The 20,502-nt window shown below is 37.8% G+C and overlaps 1 protein-coding gene across 1 annotated transcript; it reads left to right on the top strand.

The window, feature by feature from the left end:
- Positions 1-15,655: 15,655 nt before the first annotated feature.
- Positions 15,656-20,042, top strand: Klhl9 (kelch like family member 9). The gene has a single exon (XM_046467389.2). It carries the CDS (start codon positions 16,245-16,247, stop codon positions 18,096-18,098), a length of 1,854 nt encoding a protein of 617 aa, XP_046323345.1. The 5' UTR covers positions 15,656-16,244; the 3' UTR covers positions 18,099-20,042.
- Positions 20,043-20,502: the final 460 nt, after the last annotated feature.

The following is a 20,502-nucleotide window of genomic DNA, read 5'->3' as shown; positions in this document are numbered from 1 at the left end:
TGGTTCATCAGCCATTTTTCCACCTCAACTCTCTCGGGGCCAACCCTCTGAGTTGTGTCAATGGGGTCATGGAGAGCAATGCTGAGTCCCTGAAATCCTCTGGTCTGACAATCAACATGGCCTCAGAGAGTAGAGTACTATCAACTGGAGCATACATGATCTTGAAGAGAGAGCCAAATAACTTTCTATAGCAGAGACTGCTATATGACATATGAAGAGGACCAAATGCAGAACTCTATTCTTTATTTCAGCTTTTCAAAAAAGGGTTAAGATGTAAATATTTTTATCCATTTCAAAAATTAATAAAATGGAAGGAATATGGATCTCAAAATAATGTTCAAAATCTTTATTCACTAATAATGAACCGTGTTTAGATTAAATGTAGGTGAATTGTCTTTATTTTTCCATAATTAACACAGAGATGGATGAAGAAAAATAACAACAACAAAAAAAAAAAAGCTAGATCTTTACAGGTGATGTTCTGCTGATGTTCTGCCAGGTTTCCCCCTCTCCCAAACACCTGGCAACCTTTAGTGATCCTAAAGGTGACACTGAGAGAGAAATATCATTTTTTTACTATCTCCATAATTTTCTTTTCAAATATCATTTTTTTTACTATCTCTATAATTGTTCTTCTCCAGATGTCATAGAGTTAGAATCATAATTTTTAGTCTTTTGACATTGGCTTCTTTCATTCAGCTCTATGCATTTAAGATTCTTCTGTGTGTTTTTTTCATTTGTTTGTTTTGATTTAGTTTGCTTTTTTTGTTTGTTTGGTTGGTTTGGTTTTTTTGTTTTGTTTTTTTTTTTTTTGGCTTGATAACTTATTTCTTTTTTAATAAATTTTTCAAATTGTAGATGGACACAATACCTTTATCCATTCATTTATGTGGTGCTGAGGATGAAACCCCATGCCTCACATGTGCTAGGAGAGCACTCTACCATTGAGCCACAACCCCAGCCCAGCTTATTTCTTTTTAACTGAATAATTTCCATTGCCTGGAAGAATGAAAGGTCATTTATGCATTCACCCACTGCAGGACATTTTAGTTGCCACCAAGTTTTGCGATGATGAATCCAGCTACTCTGTTTAGCGGCTCTGTGAGCAAGTTTATTTGGATATATACTTTCAACTCATTTGGGTAGATATCAAGCAGTGTAATTGCTGGATCATATGATAAAATTGTGTCTAGTTTCAAAGGAAACTGACAAACAGACTTTCAAAGTGGCTGTACCATTTTGCCTTCCCACCAACAATAAATAAGAATTCCTGTTGCTCTTGGTCACTTGCTGATCAAGTCCAGAGAAGAATTTCTCCAGTGGGTCTCATTCAGAGCAGCAAAAGAGCCCTTGAATATTTGCTACAGCATGTCAAGGAGGAAAAGCAATGGCCTCAATTATACTGGAACTAGTTTCGCCCATCTGTCCCCATGAACCTAAAGTCAGTTTTGTTCATCAGACAAGAGGAAAGAGAGTCTCCTCATTGTCTCTGAAGTATAAAGATTTACCTGTTGATCAGACTTTGGCTCTAAGGCAATTCACAGTTCTGAAAGCAGATAGAGATGCTGAAGAACATCACCAAGCCATTATAATAGAGAAGGAGAAAGCCACTAAATATCTTGTGGATGTTGCTGGCCTGTCTAGTAATATAGTATCTGAGGATTGGCCTTTGAGTTCTCTGAAGACCTTTCACTATTTGTGCTTTTAAATCAGAAACACAATAGTTTTCATTGACTTGAAGACCTGCACCAAGAACAAGTATCTAGAGTGATCTGGGTGGAAGAAGTTGAATATCTGCTGGAGGATCCCATGGAGGATAAACAGACGCAACCTAGGCCTCCTGGAACTGGCTGCCATGCACCATCTTCCAAGAGAACTGGAAGTCTCTTCAGTCTCTCAGACACAAGGAAGAGGAGATTCTCCTCATTTGGCCCAGGAGCACAATGATGTCCGTACTAAGCAGGACAGAGTTCTGAGGCAGATCACAGCCCAGAGATCCAACAGGACCAAAGGGGCCCACCACCAGGATGGTCAATAGACCTCCTATTCAGGAGGGCCATGTGGAAATGAGGATGCTGCTGGCCTGATTGATCAGGGGTCCGGGTGAACCTTGGACCCTATTTTCTGTGAAGACACTGTGTCTACACATGGCTTTCAAATAGGGAACACAATTTTCATTTTCTGAACATTTTTCAACACTGTTGCTTCTCTTTTTTGTTTTCCTTTGTGTATTCTCTCCATATGACCAGACTATGTTATCAGGCTAAATTTTTAATGTTTGCAATGGAATTTGTATTTCATAGTAAACTTCAAAAGTACTAATTTAACTGGATACTTATCAGTCAAATGAGAATGTCTGTGTCTTAAAGATTAAATGTATGTATATATAGAAAAATTCATACTTAGAAACAGGCACATACTTTTTTCATATACAAATATTGCTGCCTTTGTTCAGGAACAATTTTTAGCCATGATCCTCACCACTTTTACTCCCTTTATTTTACACATAAAGGCAGGTTCTTCAATCCCAAGTATTTCTGTAGTTGTTTAGAGATTTACCAAACCATCTGTGGCAATTACACTTAGTAAGAAGAACTGGGTTTTGTTTGCTGCTTATTTATGAAAGAGCCTCAAAATAAGTGGTAATGAGTGTCTCTGTTGTTTCTCTCCTTCCAGAATATATTCATGCAGGACTATGTGGTTAAGTTTCACTGGGCCCCAAGTCAGGATTAATGTAGACATTGTCCTTTCTGCCACCATTTTCTTACTGAGGTCTACAGAACTTCTCAGTCGGACAATAATCCTGGGAGGAACCCTGGTTCTTTTGAGGTACTTATGAAAGTGGATATCTTAACTGCAAGATATGTTATTTCTCCAATTCCTCCTCACTCACAAGGTGGTCTTGACATCTAGTAACACCTCTGATATAGGGTAATAAAGTGTTCTTTGTGGAAACTCTTCCAGATTCACTCCAGAGCAGGCTCACCACATATTAAGGATTTCCGGACTCATTTACTAGGGAGTGGCTGGTTTTTTCTTACCTGTGCCACTAGATTGTGTGTAAAGGACTCTATCTTTCAGTAGTGATATTCTCCTTACCTGATCCATTCTCTACAGACATCAAAAGTCTGAGAGATTCCCTGAGATACTGATAGCAGAGATTTGTTTTGCCTAAGTAGGTGGAGTTATTTTCCAATTATAATCATTTCAACTTCAGCAGTCAGGTAATTTTTATTATGCCAGTAGAGGTTTTATTGCTCAACTCTTAAATTAATGAACACCTGTTATGCTCAAAATTATTGGTCAGTTATCTAGGGGGTTGGATGGATTGTAAATGCCATCAGTGTAGAACAAGGTTAGCATATTTTGTATGTAATCCACAGAAAGCTGAGCACATGGTATATGTGATCGCATCAACACACTTCATGCTATTTCCTTTTTTAGGACAAGAAATTGGTTTTATTTGTGTGTTTCCTTGTTTGGTTTTTATAGACTTCATCATTCATCAGCTTGATGATTGACAGAAGCCAAATATATTAGCCTTTTAGTTATTGATATCAATGGGCAATCGATCTAAATTTTTACTTATATAACTTTGAGTTTGGTTTTGGGGACCCTGATCCTCAGGAAGGGTTCCAATCTCTGACTTTAAATGAGCCACTCAGTGCAGTATGCACCAGCTGTAAAGAAAAGAAAGAGGATTGATCCATCTGCCAGTATCATCTTTTTGTTCAACTATACAAAATACACAAATTTTCACAAAGATCCTTGCCATTAGAAATTGTGATCTTTTACATTGCCAATATCTGATCTGCTGGTAAAATTCTGTTATACTTATTGCTAAATGTACTTAATTACCCTCTAGTGTCCCTTCTTTTCAAGCATTTTTTATTTAGTTGGCTTTTAAAGCAGCCTGTATTATAACCATGATTTTAGAGAGATTGTATGACCTCATAAATAATCTTCCCTGTGTTGTGATGATTTGCTGAGAACCAAGGGGAAAAAACATAAGTTTTCTCAGACACTGGAAGAGCCCCCCTCACTTCCAATGCTCTGCAGAATGTTGCGGTGCAAGTCTCACTCATGCTTGGGATTCTGATGTTGATCACATTTCTGTGGGAGAAGTCTGAACTGTCAGCATCCACTTCAATCTTCTTTGGTTGTAATGACAAGAAGAAGCAGGTGACTCGATTCTGGCCTCTGATGTTGTTCTGAAGTTCTGCCCCTGTTTCATTCGATGCTTTAAGCATCTCTGTTCTCCAGATTCTCAAGGAACTGCTGGCTCTTTCAACTTCTTCATGATTCGTGTTGTTTTCTTTGGTTTCTAGCAAGCAAGAGTCCTATTCCTGATGCAGTTTCCTCCTGTAGGATCAGAACAAGAAAGCATCTAAAGAGAGGCACAGATGAGCTCCTGGCTTCTTTGACAAATCACCAAGTGTAATCATGTGGGCAGGGCTCAGCTTGTGTTTCTGTGTCCAACAGGACTGCAGTAATCTAATAATAGGCATTAATTTGTAAATTGGCAACTTGCTCTTAATAGTAATGTACCACCAAATATGAGATTTTCTGCAATCAGCCCTGCATTTCTGTACTCAGATTGGCAGGTTCTCTAGCCCACTAGCATTTGAATAGTATGTAAAGGGAGTGATTATTAAAATAGGTTAAACCGGCTAGAAGCAAGAAATATATTTTTACCCTTTATCTCTCCACATAGCTACCAACTGCTCCACAGCTGAAGAGAGGATGTTGTGGGGTGCTGAGAGCCATATCCAAGGAGGAATGACACGTGGCATTTTGGGTTGAAAGGTGACCCTGCTCAGGGATTAGGGTGGCTCTGGGTTTAGGGTGGATCCTGCTGTGAATAGGGCAGCTCCAGGATTAGGGCAGCTCCAGGATTAGGGCAGATCCTGCTGGGATTAGGGCATATCCTGCTGCCTCAGATGCCTGCTCCTTTGGAGTTCCTGTTGAGTTCTGAGAGAATTGGTACGCAGAGCCCGGTGGAGAGAGGCTATTCCCAGGTAGTGTGTGTAGAGTGTCGGTGAGAGTTGGGGAATAAAGAGTTGCTGTTTGAATCTACAAGGCTTTGTCGTGGCTCAGTTATTTTGTGCACAGCCAGACTGCGGAATTTGGTGGCCCGTACGGGGAACGAACAGCAACCTTAGCGTTATCAGCACCACGCTCTAACCAACTGAGCTAACCGGCCCGCAGTCTGTCTGGGCACAAAATAACCGAGCCACCACACAGCCTTGTAGATTCAAAGAGCAACTCTTTATTTCCGAACTCTCACCGACACTCTACATACACTACCTGGGAAATACCCTCCCTCCACCGGGCTCTGCATACCAATTCTCTCAGAACCCTGCCAGAACTCAAGGGGAACTCCAAAGGAGCAGGCGCCTGAGGCAGCTGGATATGCCCTATTCCCAGCAGGATCCACCCTAAACCTGGAGCCACCCTAATCCCTGAGCAGGTTCACCTTTCAACCCAAAATGTCATGTGTCATTCCTACTTGGATATGGCTCTCAGCAGTGCCTAAAGCTCAATTTTCCCTAAGATAAAAAACTAAAGAAATATGATTCTTTCAATATTATGGTTAGTTCTTTCCAAGAAATATCCCACTTCAACTCTGGAGAAAAATCTGCAGGGGGACAGAATTCTGCCCAGAACTCTCCTCCTTCCTAGACCGGTTCTTGACCATTATCCATCTTGGCCAGTAGGTGGCACTCATTCTATGTAAGCATTTTAACAGTCTCCAGGGTGAAATGAATCATCCTTTCTATTTCCTTTTTGCACCAACTATTGTTACATCATTGTAACAGGGGATTTCCTCATTTACAAAAATATTCATCAGGAGGGTAAGGAAAAAAAAGAAAAGAAGCCCCACTTGTGGGATTTCTGAAAAACCTGGCACTGTCACTCAACTTTTGCTTTCAGTACACAAGGGAAAATTGGCAGCCAGAAACCATAATGGAATGGGAAGCAGCTGTATGAATGAGAGGGCAGGGTAATGAGGAGTGAATGAAGAGAACACACTGGATTTTTCTGTAGTGGGGAAGGAGGAAACTGTTGGGATATGAGAGTGAGAGAATGGGGGTCTAGAAAAGTAGGCAGGATAGGGGAACATGACAGTTTTCAGAATCAGAAATTAAGTTTTTTCTTTTTTCTTTTCTTTCTTTCTCTTTCTTTCTTTCTTTCTTTATCTTGGTACTGAGGATTGAACCCAAGGGCACTCAACCACTGAGCCACATCCACAGCCCTCTTCTGTATTTCATTTAGAAATAGGTCCTCACTGAATTCTTTAGGGCCTCACTAAGTTGCTGAGGCTAGCTTTGAACTCAGGATCCTCCTGTCTACCTCCTAGCTGCCTGGACTACAGCCATGTGCCACAGCACCTGGCAGCAATTAAGTTTTATATCCTTTAACTTCAATTTAATAGGTGTTATAATTTGGATATTGAATATCTCTAAAGGTCCATATAGAAAGGCATGGTCCCTAGGGTGGAGGTATTGGGAAGTGGAATTTTAAGAGGTGAGGCCTGGAGAAAGGTCCTTATATCATTGAGGGTGTGCTCTTGAAGGGAACTGTGGAATCCCCCAGCCTGTTTTGGTTTGTTTTAGAATCTCCATGACTGGAGTTGTGAGCACTGCTGTAACAGATGTTCTCCTCTTGATGTACTGCCCTCACCAGAGGACAATCCAATGCAGTCACCCAGTCTTGGACTTCCACCTCCATGACTTTCTACATGAGTCAAAATAAACCTCTCTTTACTTGTAGCCTGTGTCAGGTATTTGTTATGGTGGTAGAGTGTTGACTAATATAGAGGGTAACCTGCCTTTCAGATATTTATATAAATCACCATTTTTCTTAATAAAAAGCAAAGTTATTTCCAATGTGAAAGGTGACTATTTTTCAGTCTTCTCTAGGACTGAATTCCATTTTTAGACTGTCACATTTCTGCAGTCAGTACTGAGAGAAGGTTGGGAGAATTCCCTGCTCTGCTATAGATCATAGGAAAAAATAGAGAAGTTTAAGAGGTCCTCTCACATAAATAGAGGTAGAATGGCCCCTTCTATCTCTCTGTGAAAGCCATCTCTTATGAAAGATACTTTGCTAAGGTTTGTTTAATATATTAATTCTAGATATATTTCCTCTTTATTTTATGATAGAAAACATATGACATTCAGAGAGAAGTTAGTGAATTTCTCAAGACCACACATATATCCTGACTGAATCTAGATTCAAATCAGAATCCTATATTCATTATTGTTTAAGTTTCATATTTTGGAATTCTGCTAAGTTTTAAAATATGCTTTAAACCCACATCACATACAATCTCTTGCTTCATTGTCTTCCTTTTATTGTTAGATGCCATTTTACATTTTTTGATTTTCACCTTATTTTATTCTTTAGCTATTAGGGAAAAGAAGTTTATTCTTCCATCAAAGGCTATTATATTCATTTTAATTTGGTTCTATGTGCATCTCCCAGAGTTTATGATTGTCATGAAATTGATGCTCTACAATGCCAATAAAATATTTAATGAGGAAATGCAAGGAATTATGTTATACTAAAGAATAGAAGAATGTGTGGCAGTCTATCTCCACTACAAAATTGTGTCTATAATGACAATAGTAAAAACAATGTGACAAAAAGAAAAATTAGGGAACCAGATTATTATGGTACCTAATCCCTGAAGGCAATTTATATATGGTATTTAGATTTAAGATAAATAATATATAGAATGCTAATATAGTAGAAAGAAGTTTTTAATAAATGAATTATTATAGCCTTCTCCCATTGCTTATCTGTATCCTCCTCCTTCAATGAGAAAACTGACTCCCAATATCTTTCATCAATTTATAATTGTTCGATTCCAGTATACCTTTATATTGTTAACAAAGAATTGTTAACTAGCTGGGTGCAATATCACATACCTATAATCCCAGCTTCTCAGGAGGCTGAGGCAAGAGGATCTTGAGTTCTAAGCCAGCCTGAGCAATAGCAAGGAGCTAAGCAACTCAGTGAGACCCTGTCTCTAAATAAAATACAAAATAGGGCTGGGGATGTGGCTCAGTGGTCAAGTGCCCCGAGTTCAACCCCCAGTAACAAACAAACAAAAGAATTGTTAACTAAACCAAGAGTGGTAGCACACACCAGTAATCCCAGCAATTCAGGAGGCTGAGGCAGGCGGATCACAAGTATGAGGCCAGCCTGCGCAACTTGGCAAGACCATGTCTCAAAGTAAAAATAAAAAAGGATGGGGATGTAACTCAATGATAGAGAGCCCCTAGATTCAATTCCCAGATGAGAGAAAGAGAGAGAGAGAGAGAGAGAGAGAGAGAGAGAGAGAGAGAGAGAGAGAGACTAACTCCATGGAAGACGAGATGAAGGGACCGAAACTAGCTCTTTCTTTAAATTCCCTGTTCCTATCCATGTCACTTCTATCACAGCTGTTGGCTCCAACTTCTAGCATTTTCCACACACAGGCCTCCTCTCAGACTTTGCACTGCATGCCTCATGCCTCTCCTCAGCAATTCAGACACCATAACATCTGGGTAGGGCCCTCTTTCCTGAGGCCTGAGTCCCAGCTCTCAAACCTCCCTCCTCTAAGCTCCATGGATACCACCATCAGTAAGGGGCTTCCTGTACTCAGAACAATCTCAGTTCCTCTTTTGAGCTTGTGCATCATGACAGGCCACATTTTTCTCATTGTCTTCCCCACCCAGTCTTGGGAGTAGTACTTTTTCAGATCACAAACATCTGTTTATCCAATTTCCTATATCAAATCTGTTAACATAATTGATACCATTTCTATTTTTCTAACTGAATAGTGACCAACACAAAAGAAAATTCAAAAAATCAACTGTAAAACATTGGTAAAAATATAGCATTACAAATATATTTTTGCACTGTTTTGAATGGAAATTATTAGAGCCTTATAAGGGACAGCTGTCAGTAAATATGCATATACAATTTGACTAAGCAATTTTACTTCTAGGTAACCGGACATACGTGCAGTCTCTCATGGAGAAAAAGGATTTATTTCAGCATTGTTAGGATACCATATGCTAAATATGCATATGCTTATTCAAATATTTAATTAAATTATATACTCTCACATACGTAAATTTGAACTTGTGTACTGCAGTAAAAAATTTATAGGTAAAAATTACATTTAAAAGTGAACTGTTGAATGATGTTTATGATATAACATCACATATGTTAAAACTTACACAACAAATATTTTATATATGTGTATAAACTATGAAGATAGTCACCAATCTTCAAACAGATGTTAAAACTTGGGAAGGGATAGGAACTGGGAATTGATCTCTTGTGGTCAAGGGGAATTGATTTATTGAAATTGATTACATTTTTAAAATATCAGTATGTATATATTTGTAGAGTTCTTGTGCAATTATAAAAACACTAGCAAGTATTCATTCACCATCATGTCTTCAAGGTCACGTTCATAACAGTTGCTCTGCAAAGTCCTTTTTTCTTCTCCTTCAAATGCCTCTCTCTTGCCTCTTGTTCCTGACTTCTAGCTGGTTCTTTTGTTCCATGAATATTTATTATCATCATCACTGTTAAGAATTTTTATTTGTTATTACTATTATAAAGTGGTAGTATTTGTTACTATTTCTGATTATTCATTATGAGATCAACACAGTTAATTATGATGATAATAATTATCACAGCTATGACTACTGTGCCCCTGATGCTTTATATAATTTACTCAATAAATTCTCACAATATCTCAATGAGATTTTTCAAAGTTTAAAAACTATACTTCATCTTCTTATGAAGATGAAGACAATTGCACAAATTATGCAGCAAGTTGATAGAAAGACTAAGGACAGGGCCCAGTCAGCAAGTTTACAGTTCATCTGGCAAAGACAGGCCTATTGCCTGACTGCATGCAATATTTTGAGATCCATTTTCCTTAAAACTTGCATGACTTCAGTATATTCTTTAGCCATCAAAATACATGTATTGGGCTGGGGATATAGCTCAGTTGGTAGAGTGCCTGCCTTCCATGCACAAGACTCTGGGTTCAATCCCTAGCACCACAAAAAAGAAAGAAAGAAATACATGTGTAGTCATTAAATTCTGTTTTGCTCAGTAATGTACTTGTGCAGGTTAATATTATCTTTTAATATGGGAACTCTATAAAAACATAGGTTTGAAGTAAGGAGAGCCAGAAGGTCAATGGTGTATTTTAATTAGGTAAGAGCCATCAAACTATTCACTGGAATCTGTTTGAAGTGAATCAGAGACCTCCCCTTCACAGTTCTCTCATCTTTCAGGGACAAGACAGAACAGGAACATGCCACTAATTCTAGCACAGGGTAATTAGTGCTTTAAAATCAGCTGTAGCCATCTCTAGACATCTTTAGTGCTATGAGTTAACTCTGCCAAGGCATTAGGGTTTAAGAAAGATGTAGTAATTAGCTAGGTTTTTCGTAAGGGGTGATTAGGAAATTTCCAGACGGATATGGAGCAAGACTGCTCTTTTTTAACATGGTGTCAGAGGTGGAAAGTGATGTTGTAATCCTTATGCAAGCTATGATGAATATATTTTCTTATAGTCAAGAGACCTATTGCAAAAAGTGAATTTGTGAAACCAAGACAAAAAGAGACATTCAATAGGACATGTACTCAAAATATGATTGTGCTCAAAACTCTTCAGATTTTCAGGCTCCACCCACTTTCTAGTGTCAGATGGCAGGTGTGTGTATGGCGGGGTGTCATTCACCAGGAATCTAGGGTCTTCACAACAGGCTGGAGGAAGGAATCACATTTTGACTCCTTTTTCTCTCTCCATAGCTGCCTGTGGCCCAAATATGCTACATCCTCCTTAAGTCTGAAGACCCTTTCTCTTTGTAACAAAGACTATGACAATAGGATTATCCCCATATTGGGGTTAATTTCTGGCTCAAAAGTTCTCTTTTCAGCTATGGAGAAAATTTTCCCCCAGAAAAGAACTTTCCTAAATCTGAAGCTGATCCTCAGACTTGGTCTCAGGCCCTACCACACGTGGCCACCAGGGGCCGCTGTTCCTAGAGAGGGCGTAATCTCAGTAACCATATCCTGCTGTTTCCTCTAAACTAAGTGGTTGCTCTCATATTCAAAAAAAAATTTTAAAGGGCGACTACTTTTATATATGTTTTTGCAAAACCTGGAAGTATTATTCAACTTGTACTTTCTATATGTGTCTATATGGGAAACTTCAAGCCAGAAAGCACGACAGAAAAGGAAGCAGCTGTGTAAGACTGCCTGCACAGGTGAAGAGTGAAGGATGAGGATGGCCAGCATTTCTACCTTGGAGAAGGAAACTACTGCAATGTGGAAATAAGAGAACAGATCCAGGAAAGCAGGAGATGCCCGGAGCGTGCTGGGTTTCAGAATTAGTAAAATATAATATGTCTTTCCCATTCAACCCCAAGATTCCTCAAAATACCTAATTCTGATTCAAGCCCCTGTGCTGACTGAATATGTCAGACATACTTTTAATATGATGTAAAACTATTTTTTTAGTCTTGAAGATTCTTACCGGAATTCAAGTGAAAATTCACACACACACACACACACACACACTCACACACACACACATTTGGCCATCCAGCTATGGAGAAAGAGATGGTACAGTTTTTACACTATTTGACAGAAAAAAAAAAGAAATGTAATATTCTCATGTAGATTTACATTGAGAAAATAAATACCCATATTTATTAGCAGCTAATTCTGAAGAAGGAACTGTCCTAAATGGTTTTAAATGCACTCATATTTTGTATTCCATTTACCATTTGAGAAAACTGAAGCTCAAGGAAGTTGAGTTACCTCTGAGAAAAGGAGTTCCATGCAGAATACCACAGTCACATGTGATTTTTAATATGTAGGATTTCTGTGATTGCTTTGAATTTGTTTTCTTATTTTCAGAATTATTCTTCCTTATTGTTGAAGGGCTTGTATTTTTGGTGGCGACATTTGTATTTTCTGCTGGTTTTAGTTTACTTTTTTGTTCTTTACCTTAAATTTTCCAGAAGAAAAAAAAATCTCTGATCCAGTTCCACTTTCCATCTGATGAAAGAAGTTTTTTGATTTAGTTTTAAATTGATATTGACTATTATAGGACAATTCTAAAGTTAACCAGAAAAGATCAGAGAATATAAAGGAAAATTTCATACATTATTAGCCTTACCAAAAAAAAATGTACTATATTATAAAACAGCAACAAAATAAACATGGTGACAGTGAGGAAAAGCAAGTGGCCCAATAGTAATAAAGAAATTAATCCCAGAAATTGTTGGATTATATGTAGTAGTTAAATTTAGAATTAAGGGCATTTTAAATGGTAATAAGGAAAAGAAATTTTAATAAATGGTAAAAAGATAATTCCTGGTAATCTAGACAAAATGTCAATTTAGATTCTCATAGATAGATGAAAAATATAATTGAATGTAAAAGTAACTTTGAAAAATTTAAAATATAAAAAGGAATTGATAATTTGTAAGTTCAACAGATAATGAGAATGGGGATTTGTTCTATATGCTCAATATTCTGGCACTAGGGGAAAATATAAAGAAAATGAACAGTTGTTAGCAAACATAAAATTGACAGAGTGCATCACAGAAATATTGCTACCATCTGCATAAAAGGTTTATATTCACTTTTTAAGAAATAAGGAAGTATAAAAGCATAATCTATAAGAATAACACAAAACTACAGTTAATGTCATTAACATAAAACCCAAATAAAGAGAATTAAACATTGAAGACAATAAAATGCCAAGTATTCTAACCCAATAGTATCTAAGAACTATTGAACAACTATTGGACATTTTACTCTGTTAATCACATTAATAGATATTTTAACCTATTTTATAAAAGAAAAAAAATGCTGATAGTATATGCTTGTACAACATTTATTCCTTGCAATCTATCCTTTAAGAAAAGTTTGTAAAAAGGTTACAAAATTATATAAATAATACTACACACATTTTTTCCCTACGAGCTACCCTATTTACCTTTCCTTTCATAGATAAACTTCTCAAAAGAAATTTCTATCCATTTGGTCATTAATATCTTTCCTCTTGTTTACCTTAGTGTATTCCACCCTGGATTCTGCTGAATTAAATCTGTCAACCTAGTCTTTGCTTTTTCTGAATATAAGACATCATATCTTAAAAACAGCTCTTCATAAAGCACCTCTTATCATGACTTTCTCCTGCCTGCTCTCCTCTTATGCTACCATTCTGTTTTAGTGGGCTTTGCAAATTTTCATTCACTTTCCTATATTTCAAAATGAAAGTCCCCAAGATTCAGGTTTTGATCTTCTCCTCAATCTCTACTTACTTTCTATGAGACTTCATTCATTCCCCCAGATCCATAAATTAATGTCTCTAGACAAAGCACTCTCTAAATTCCCCAACTATATGTTCAATTGTCAAGACTGAGTCTCTGTATCCTTCAGTTTCTGATGACAGAAGACCTTTTCTTAGGCCTACAAAGTTAGCATATAATGAAGTTAAAATTAATTGAGTAATATGTTTATGTCTCCTTCAAAAAAGAAGAAAAGCTCGAGGAAGAGGAAAATTCCAGAAGGGCTGAAATTGTTTTCTTTTACCCCAAAGACAGTCGTACAAGTGTTACTTGTAAGAAATTAATGAACAAACTAAATTTCCTTTCTTCACTTTAGGTTGTAAAATCAGCCCTCTTATTCAGTTGTCAAGAATAGACAAATGCAAAAAGACATGAAAGTAATACTTTAAATAATAAAGAGAAAAAACAATAAAGATGATGCTTTTATGTAATTAATACAATGTAAAAGTAAACATGATATCATACATTCGAAAACACTGAAATACAATAAATGCATCAGAATCAAGAGCTAAGTACATGAATAAATTAATAATGTTATCTATATTGGTCTGATGATGCTAAGGACTGTATGCTTTAACACAGAGTTAATACCACCAACTGTTGTGATAAATTTTATTCATTTAATTTAATGATAAAGTCAGAAAAAACAGTATTTTGAAATGACTAAATGTGGGAGTATGAAGTATATCTGTCCCTAATAATCCTTAAGATCTGATTCCTGAGCTATTAAGTCTTATGGACTGTCTTTGGGAAGTTATGTGGATTTCTTCTTCCTTTTCCTGATGGAGACTGATTCACAGCTAGTAAGGAGTCATTATGGCTCAAGAGAATCCTTCCACCCTCAACTCCTGCACAAGCAGATCTCCAGGACTTCCCAATGTGGAATTCTCCAGGCCAGTCATTTCAAGCAACCTCTTGGGCTGAACAGGTTGGAGATCTGCAGGAGCATCTTGTGGTGGTCTAAGTCTTCTGGACCTTGCTGACATTTACCAGAAACAAAAGGGGGAAAAATGGAAATTGAGTAAATGTTCATCAACAGGAGACTGGTTAAATAATTTATGGCACAGTCAGTCAGTAGACAACAACACAATAGTTTAAAAATACAAAAAAAAAAAAAGCTCTGTGTATACTAATTCTGGAAGATCTTATAGTAAACAAAGTAAGGTGCAGAAGAGTATGTATATGGTATGCTATTGTTTCCATAAAAATGAGGAAGTATAATAAAAATATGTAACTGTATTCTTGACCTTTACATGGATTTCTATACATGTAAAGAAACTTCAGAAGGATTGAAAGACAGTAATAAATTCAAACTTTGGAAATGTTGCAAAAACACTGTGTCCAAGTATACATTCATTCCTATGTCAGAACTTAAATTTGCTCATAATTGAAGAAATGCAAGTTAATAACATATCCACAAAGAGAAAAACAGCAGATGGAAAATGTACACTCAAATATTGTCAGTGATGATATTTTGGAAATATTGACTGAATATTCTATCAAATACTATCGAAAAAAGTTAAATTTAGAGTCCCAATTCTAGAAACATTACAGATTCTATAAAACAACCAAGGACAAGTAAGCATATAGGAAGGAACAAGTAATAGGCGGAGTAAATTACAGTACACAGTAATTGGAAAATTGTATAGCCATTGAAAAGTGGTGAAAGGAAAACAAAAGCATTAGAAATTATTTAAGATGGCAGGGCTTTGCACTGCAAGCCAAAAATCTAGAATGTATTTACATACTATGACTACAATTTGGTTGAAAGATAAATACTGTTTTTTAAGTGAATTAAAAAATTTGGAAAATATGAACCCAAATTATAATTAAAGTGAGTATGAATTAAATTGTGTGGGACAAAAATTATAAAGTGTTTTATGGAGAAATAAATGTAAGCATCCTCTTGCAACTTCCTCCCCTTCCGCCAGGTTTCTTCTCAATTTGTACAAAAGCTGCCCTTTATTGTTATTTAAAGGCAGAAGCCAAGAAGTGTAAATCTTAAAGAAAAAGCATGCACTTGGCAAGAGAGAAGGGCTCAGACACCTAGAAAACTAACAAACGCACAGCCTTAAGTACACGCAGTCACTCAGAGGCCCAGGCACTCTCACAGGCTGGAGCGCTCAGACGCTGGCCTTCCGCCCACCCAGCATCACTTCCTCCCCCCCAGCCCCGCCCCGCCCTCCCAGCCTCCCGCGCACTCCCCGCCTCCCGCGCACTCCCCGCCTCCAGCGCACTCCCCTTCCCCCACTCTCGCCCACCAGCAAGGCCTGGTAGCCGCGCAGGCGCAGTAGCAGTGCAGCCGCTCCTAGCCCGGGGGATCCTGGGACTAGGCCTTTCCGGAAGGACCGGCTTGGTGTACGGGATTAGGCCCGTGTTCCAGACCCAGGTCCAGGCCCTTGTTCCAGGTCCTTGCTTGAAGATACGCTGGTGGCCGCGGTGACGCTCCAGTGACAACGGAAGGCGCAGCGGGCCGCTCGCTGAGGTGCCCGGCCTCGCCACCGACGAGCCTCGGAGACGCAGTACGTGGCAGCGCCTCCCCCTTGGTTCGGAGCGCAACTGTTGAAGGCGCGGCGGCTCAGGCCGGACGAGGTGAACCGGGTCATTTAACTGGCTTCAGGTGATGAATCATCAACCTAACAATCAGATTTGAGGCCCACAGCTCATTGTGGTCCTGCTTCAGGACAGTTTTCTGTGGATGAGTGACTGGTGTGTCCGGAGAGGTGCCGCAGTGACTGCTTGCCCTTGATAAGGAAAGCGAGCTTGCCTGCTCTTTTGGACATACTTGTTTCCTGTAAAACGGTCAGGTTCTAACTTCTTTGTCTGGCATACATCTCCGTGCACGAGAAAGGCTTTCACATGAAAGTGTCTCTTGGTAACGGAGAAATGGGCGTCTCTGCCCACTTGCAGCCTTGCAAGGCTGGAACCACACGATTTTTTACCAGCAATACTCATAGTTCGGTGGTATTGCAAGGCTTTGATCAGCTTAGAATAGAAGGATTGCTTTGTGATGTGACTCTGGTACCTGGTGATGGAGATGAAATCTTCCCTGTCCACAGAGCTATGATGGCGTCTGCTAGTGATTATTTCAAGGCAATGTTCACTGGTGGGATGAAAGAACAAGATTTAATGTGCATTAAGCTTCATGGAGTGAACAAGGTTGGTCTGAAAAAAATTATTGATTTTATTTATACTGCAAAACTTTCTCTTAATATGGACAATCTTCAGGACACACTTGAAGCTGCCAGCTTTTTACAAATTTTACCTGTTTTGGACTTCTGTAAAGTCTTTCTCATATCAGGAGTTTCTTTAGATAACTGTGTTGAAGTTGGACGAATTGCTAACACCTACAATCTTATAGAAGTGGATAAATATGTTAATAATTTCATCCTGAAGAACTTTCCTGCTTTATTGAATACAGGAGAATTTCTAAAACTCCCTTTTGAACGGCTTGCCTTTGTACTTTCCAGTAATAGTCTTAAGCACTGTACTGAACTTGAACTCTTCAAGGCTGCCTGCCGCTGGCTGAGGTTGGAAGATCCTCGAATGGATTATGCTGCAAAATTAATGAAGAATATTCGATTTCCACTAATGTCACCACAGGACCTCATCAACTATGTGCAGACAGTAGATTTCATGAGAACAGACAATACCTGCGTGAATTTGCTTTTGGAAGCCAGCAATTACCAAATGATGCCATATATGCAGCCAGTGATGCAGTCAGACAGAACTGCCATTCGGTCTGACTCCACCCACTTGGTTACATTAGGAGGAGTTTTGAGGCAGCAGCTGGTTGTCAGTAAAGAATTACGAATGTATGATGAAAGGGCACAGGAGTGGAGATCTTTAGCTCCCATGGATGCTCCTCGTTACCAGCATGGCATTGCTGTCATTGGAAACTTCCTTTATGTAGTTGGTGGTCAGAGTAATTATGATACGAAAGGAAAAACTGCTGTTGATACAGTTTTCAGATTTGATCCTCGGTATAATAAATGGATGCAGGTGGCATCATTAAATGAAAAGCGTACATTCTTCCACTTGAGTGCCCTCAAAGGACATTTGTATGCAGTTGGTGGGCGCAGTGCAGCTGGTGAGTTGGCCACAGTTGAATGTTACAATCCACGAATGAATGAATGGAGCTATGTTGCAAAAATGAGTGAACCACACTATGGCCATGCTGGAACAGTGTATGGAGGCTTAATGTATATTTCAGGAGGAATTACCCATGACACCTTTCAAAATGAGCTCATGTGTTTCGACCCAGATACAGATAAATGGACACAGAAGGCTCCAATGACTACAGTCAGAGGTCTGCATTGCATGTGCACAGTTGGAGACAAGCTCTATGTCATTGGTGGCAACCATTTCCGAGGAACAAGTGATTACGATGATGTTCTAAGCTGTGAATACTATTCACCAACCCTTGACCAGTGGACACCAATTGCTGCTATGTTAAGAGGTCAAAGTGATGTTGGAGTTGCTGTTTTTGAAAATAAAATCTATGTTGTTGGTGGATATTCTTGGAATAATCGCTGTATGGTAGAAATTGTCCAGAAATATGACCCAGAAAAGGATGAGTGGCATAAAGTTTTTGATCTTCCAGAGTCACTTGGTGGCATTCGAGCTTGTACCCTCACAGTTTTTCCACCTGAAGAAAACCCTGGGTCACCTTCTAGAGAATCGCCTCTTTCAGCACCATCAGATCATTCTTAGGTCCAAGGTGTAATACCTTTGCAGTGCATCTTGGATGATGACATACTTCCCTTTAATTGTATCTTATAATGATTGGTACAGTTATTTGGCAAAAAGGTAACTTACGTTATTTGTCTTGTTTGGCTTAGTATGTTTGTCAAATGGTTAGCAAGTGCATTCTGAAAATGTATTCAGCATATCCAGCTGTTTTAACACCCAAAAAAAAGAACATAGAAAAATGTTTAAATTAGATGTATTTTTGTGGTGTTACATTAGTTAAATTGTAAGTCACTGTAGTAAATGTATAATTATGTCCATTGTGCTTCAAAGTTGAAAGTTTTCATCTGACTGAAAAACATCAGAGGGAAGCCACTTACTCTAATACACAAAAGATTGTCAAGTGTTATTAGCTTCCTCATTGCATGGTTTTTGGCATATCAGTCAACTGTTCAGGTTGGGTGGTTGTACTCCGAATATAGTTTCTTAGGCAGACAGAAGAAGTAGTAAAAAGATTTACCAGAAGAAGTAGCACTAAGTCAGGATTTGGAATCTATAGAAAAAGAAAAGGAGATTAAAGGCATACACACAACACAAACATGCACACACACATTCATACATATGTGTATAAATACACACATAGAATTTTGTGTATGTAGAAAAAAATTAACACTTAAACTATAGTAAAATTGTTCTTAATATTTTTTTTTTTATTTCACACAGTACCAGTTTTTATTTAAATGGGAATTCGTTACCACAGAATGTTGTAGTCACATATAGCAGTTAGATAGCTAAGGGCTACAACGTATTAAATTGGCAACCAGATTTGTCATTAAACTTAACTGTTACTTCAGATGAAGCTTACATTTTCTGCTTGTATATTTTTTTCCTGTAGAGTTGCTTTTATACTGATTATTTAGTAACGGTCAATTGAACTCTGCTTTCTTCTATCTTTTCAGTAAAATTTATGATACAAAAAAAGCAAAGATGGAAGGATTCTGTGCAGCTATAGGATTTTAAATTCAGTCTCCCAATTTAGTCATTCTGACAGGATTATTTTGTAATTTGGGTTGATTGTCCTGGTGCTGCTCTGGCCCATATGCATATTGAGCTATGTGATCTGCCTCAAGGCTGTGGTCTGAGCAAGCAGGAGATAAACTCTCTTCTGCATCAAATCAGAAAAATGTCCTTTCAGCCATGTCTCAAGGACAGGACCAACTTCAGATTCCCTAAGAAGCCATCTACAGAAAATGTAATGTAAAAACACTATTGCCTTGCAAGAGGCAGACCTAAACAAGATCTTTAATATCAAGGAGTATACCAACTAGTTGAGATTACATAGGGAAATTTTAATAGGACTTTACCAACAAGTGGAATTATAAGAGTCCTCTAAAATCAGTGATTCTGAAGTGCTTTCCTGGAATAATTGTCTACTTGAAGAAAAAAATAATTATATAGATAGACCTAAATATCTGTATCTATATAGTCCTATAGCTGGGAGTTATCAGGGTATAAATAAGAACAATTTTCTCTTTATTGACAATTCCATAATAAAACTCAGGAAACAAAGCAAAAGGAATTGGCTTCCAGGGATCTGAACATTACTTACTGCCCACATGAGTTGATCCATTTTAATGTTTTTTATGATTTCTGCATTAGCAGAAATTTTCATATTTTCTATGTTTTTTTAATGACTTAGTTTTTTTATTACTAAAATAGCACATTTCAGTACATTTAGAAAATAGAAAAAGTAGAAATTGCTGTAACTTTGTGTATTGAATAAGCAAGAAATGGCATCCCAATCATTTCTTTGATTATTAATGAGAATGAATATTTGTGTATTTTGGGTAGCTATGTTTCCTCTTTGGTCAAATGTTCATGTCATTTTTGTGATATCTATTGGAGTTGCTTTGTTTTTCATACCAAGTTACAGGATCTCTTTATATAATAAATAGAATTTAACTGGCATTTGCTTGCATTAATTTTTTTCAATCTATTATGGTTTAAAACAACTTAGGTCCATTCAGTTAATTTTTGAGATCAGACTTGTCCAACTTTTTTGCTCTTTGACCTTTTGGGGATAACTACTATGATTTATTTTTAATGTCAGTGCTAATTCTGACATGCCAAGGTGATATTGTCCTGCTCACTTTTTAGTCTGTGTAAACTTTTTATTTTATTGGAAAAATATTTTCGGTTTCTATTATATTTGATTGCTTAACCAGGTAAGTTAACCTTTCCATCTGCATCACCTCCCTGCCTGACACACCCCACCTCTTATTTTTTTACTTGCCAGTTTTCTGCACTTGACAGATCTGTTGGCAATTAGACAATAGCTGACTGAAGCTGTGCTGATAATACTAGTTAAACTTAGAACTCCTTCCTTAAAGAGATGGACATTTTAAGTGGCTTTGAAATGATTGACTAG

Source organism: Marmota monax, unplaced genomic scaffold, assembly GCF_021218885.2.
Source record: "Marmota monax isolate L192 unplaced genomic scaffold, Marmota_monax_Labrador192_F-V1.1 WCK01_AAM20220418_F8-fsc00033, whole genome shotgun sequence".
Lineage (NCBI taxonomy): Eukaryota > Metazoa > Chordata > Mammalia > Rodentia > Sciuridae > Marmota > Marmota monax.
This window is presented reverse-complemented; position numbering and strand designations above follow the sequence as displayed.

Bases quoted from the DNA above. Each gene is read 5' to 3' on its own strand.
- Klhl9 (XM_046467389.2), top strand. From the start codon at position 16,245: ATGAAAGTGTCTCTTGGTAACGGAGAAATGGGCGTCTCTGCCCACTTG.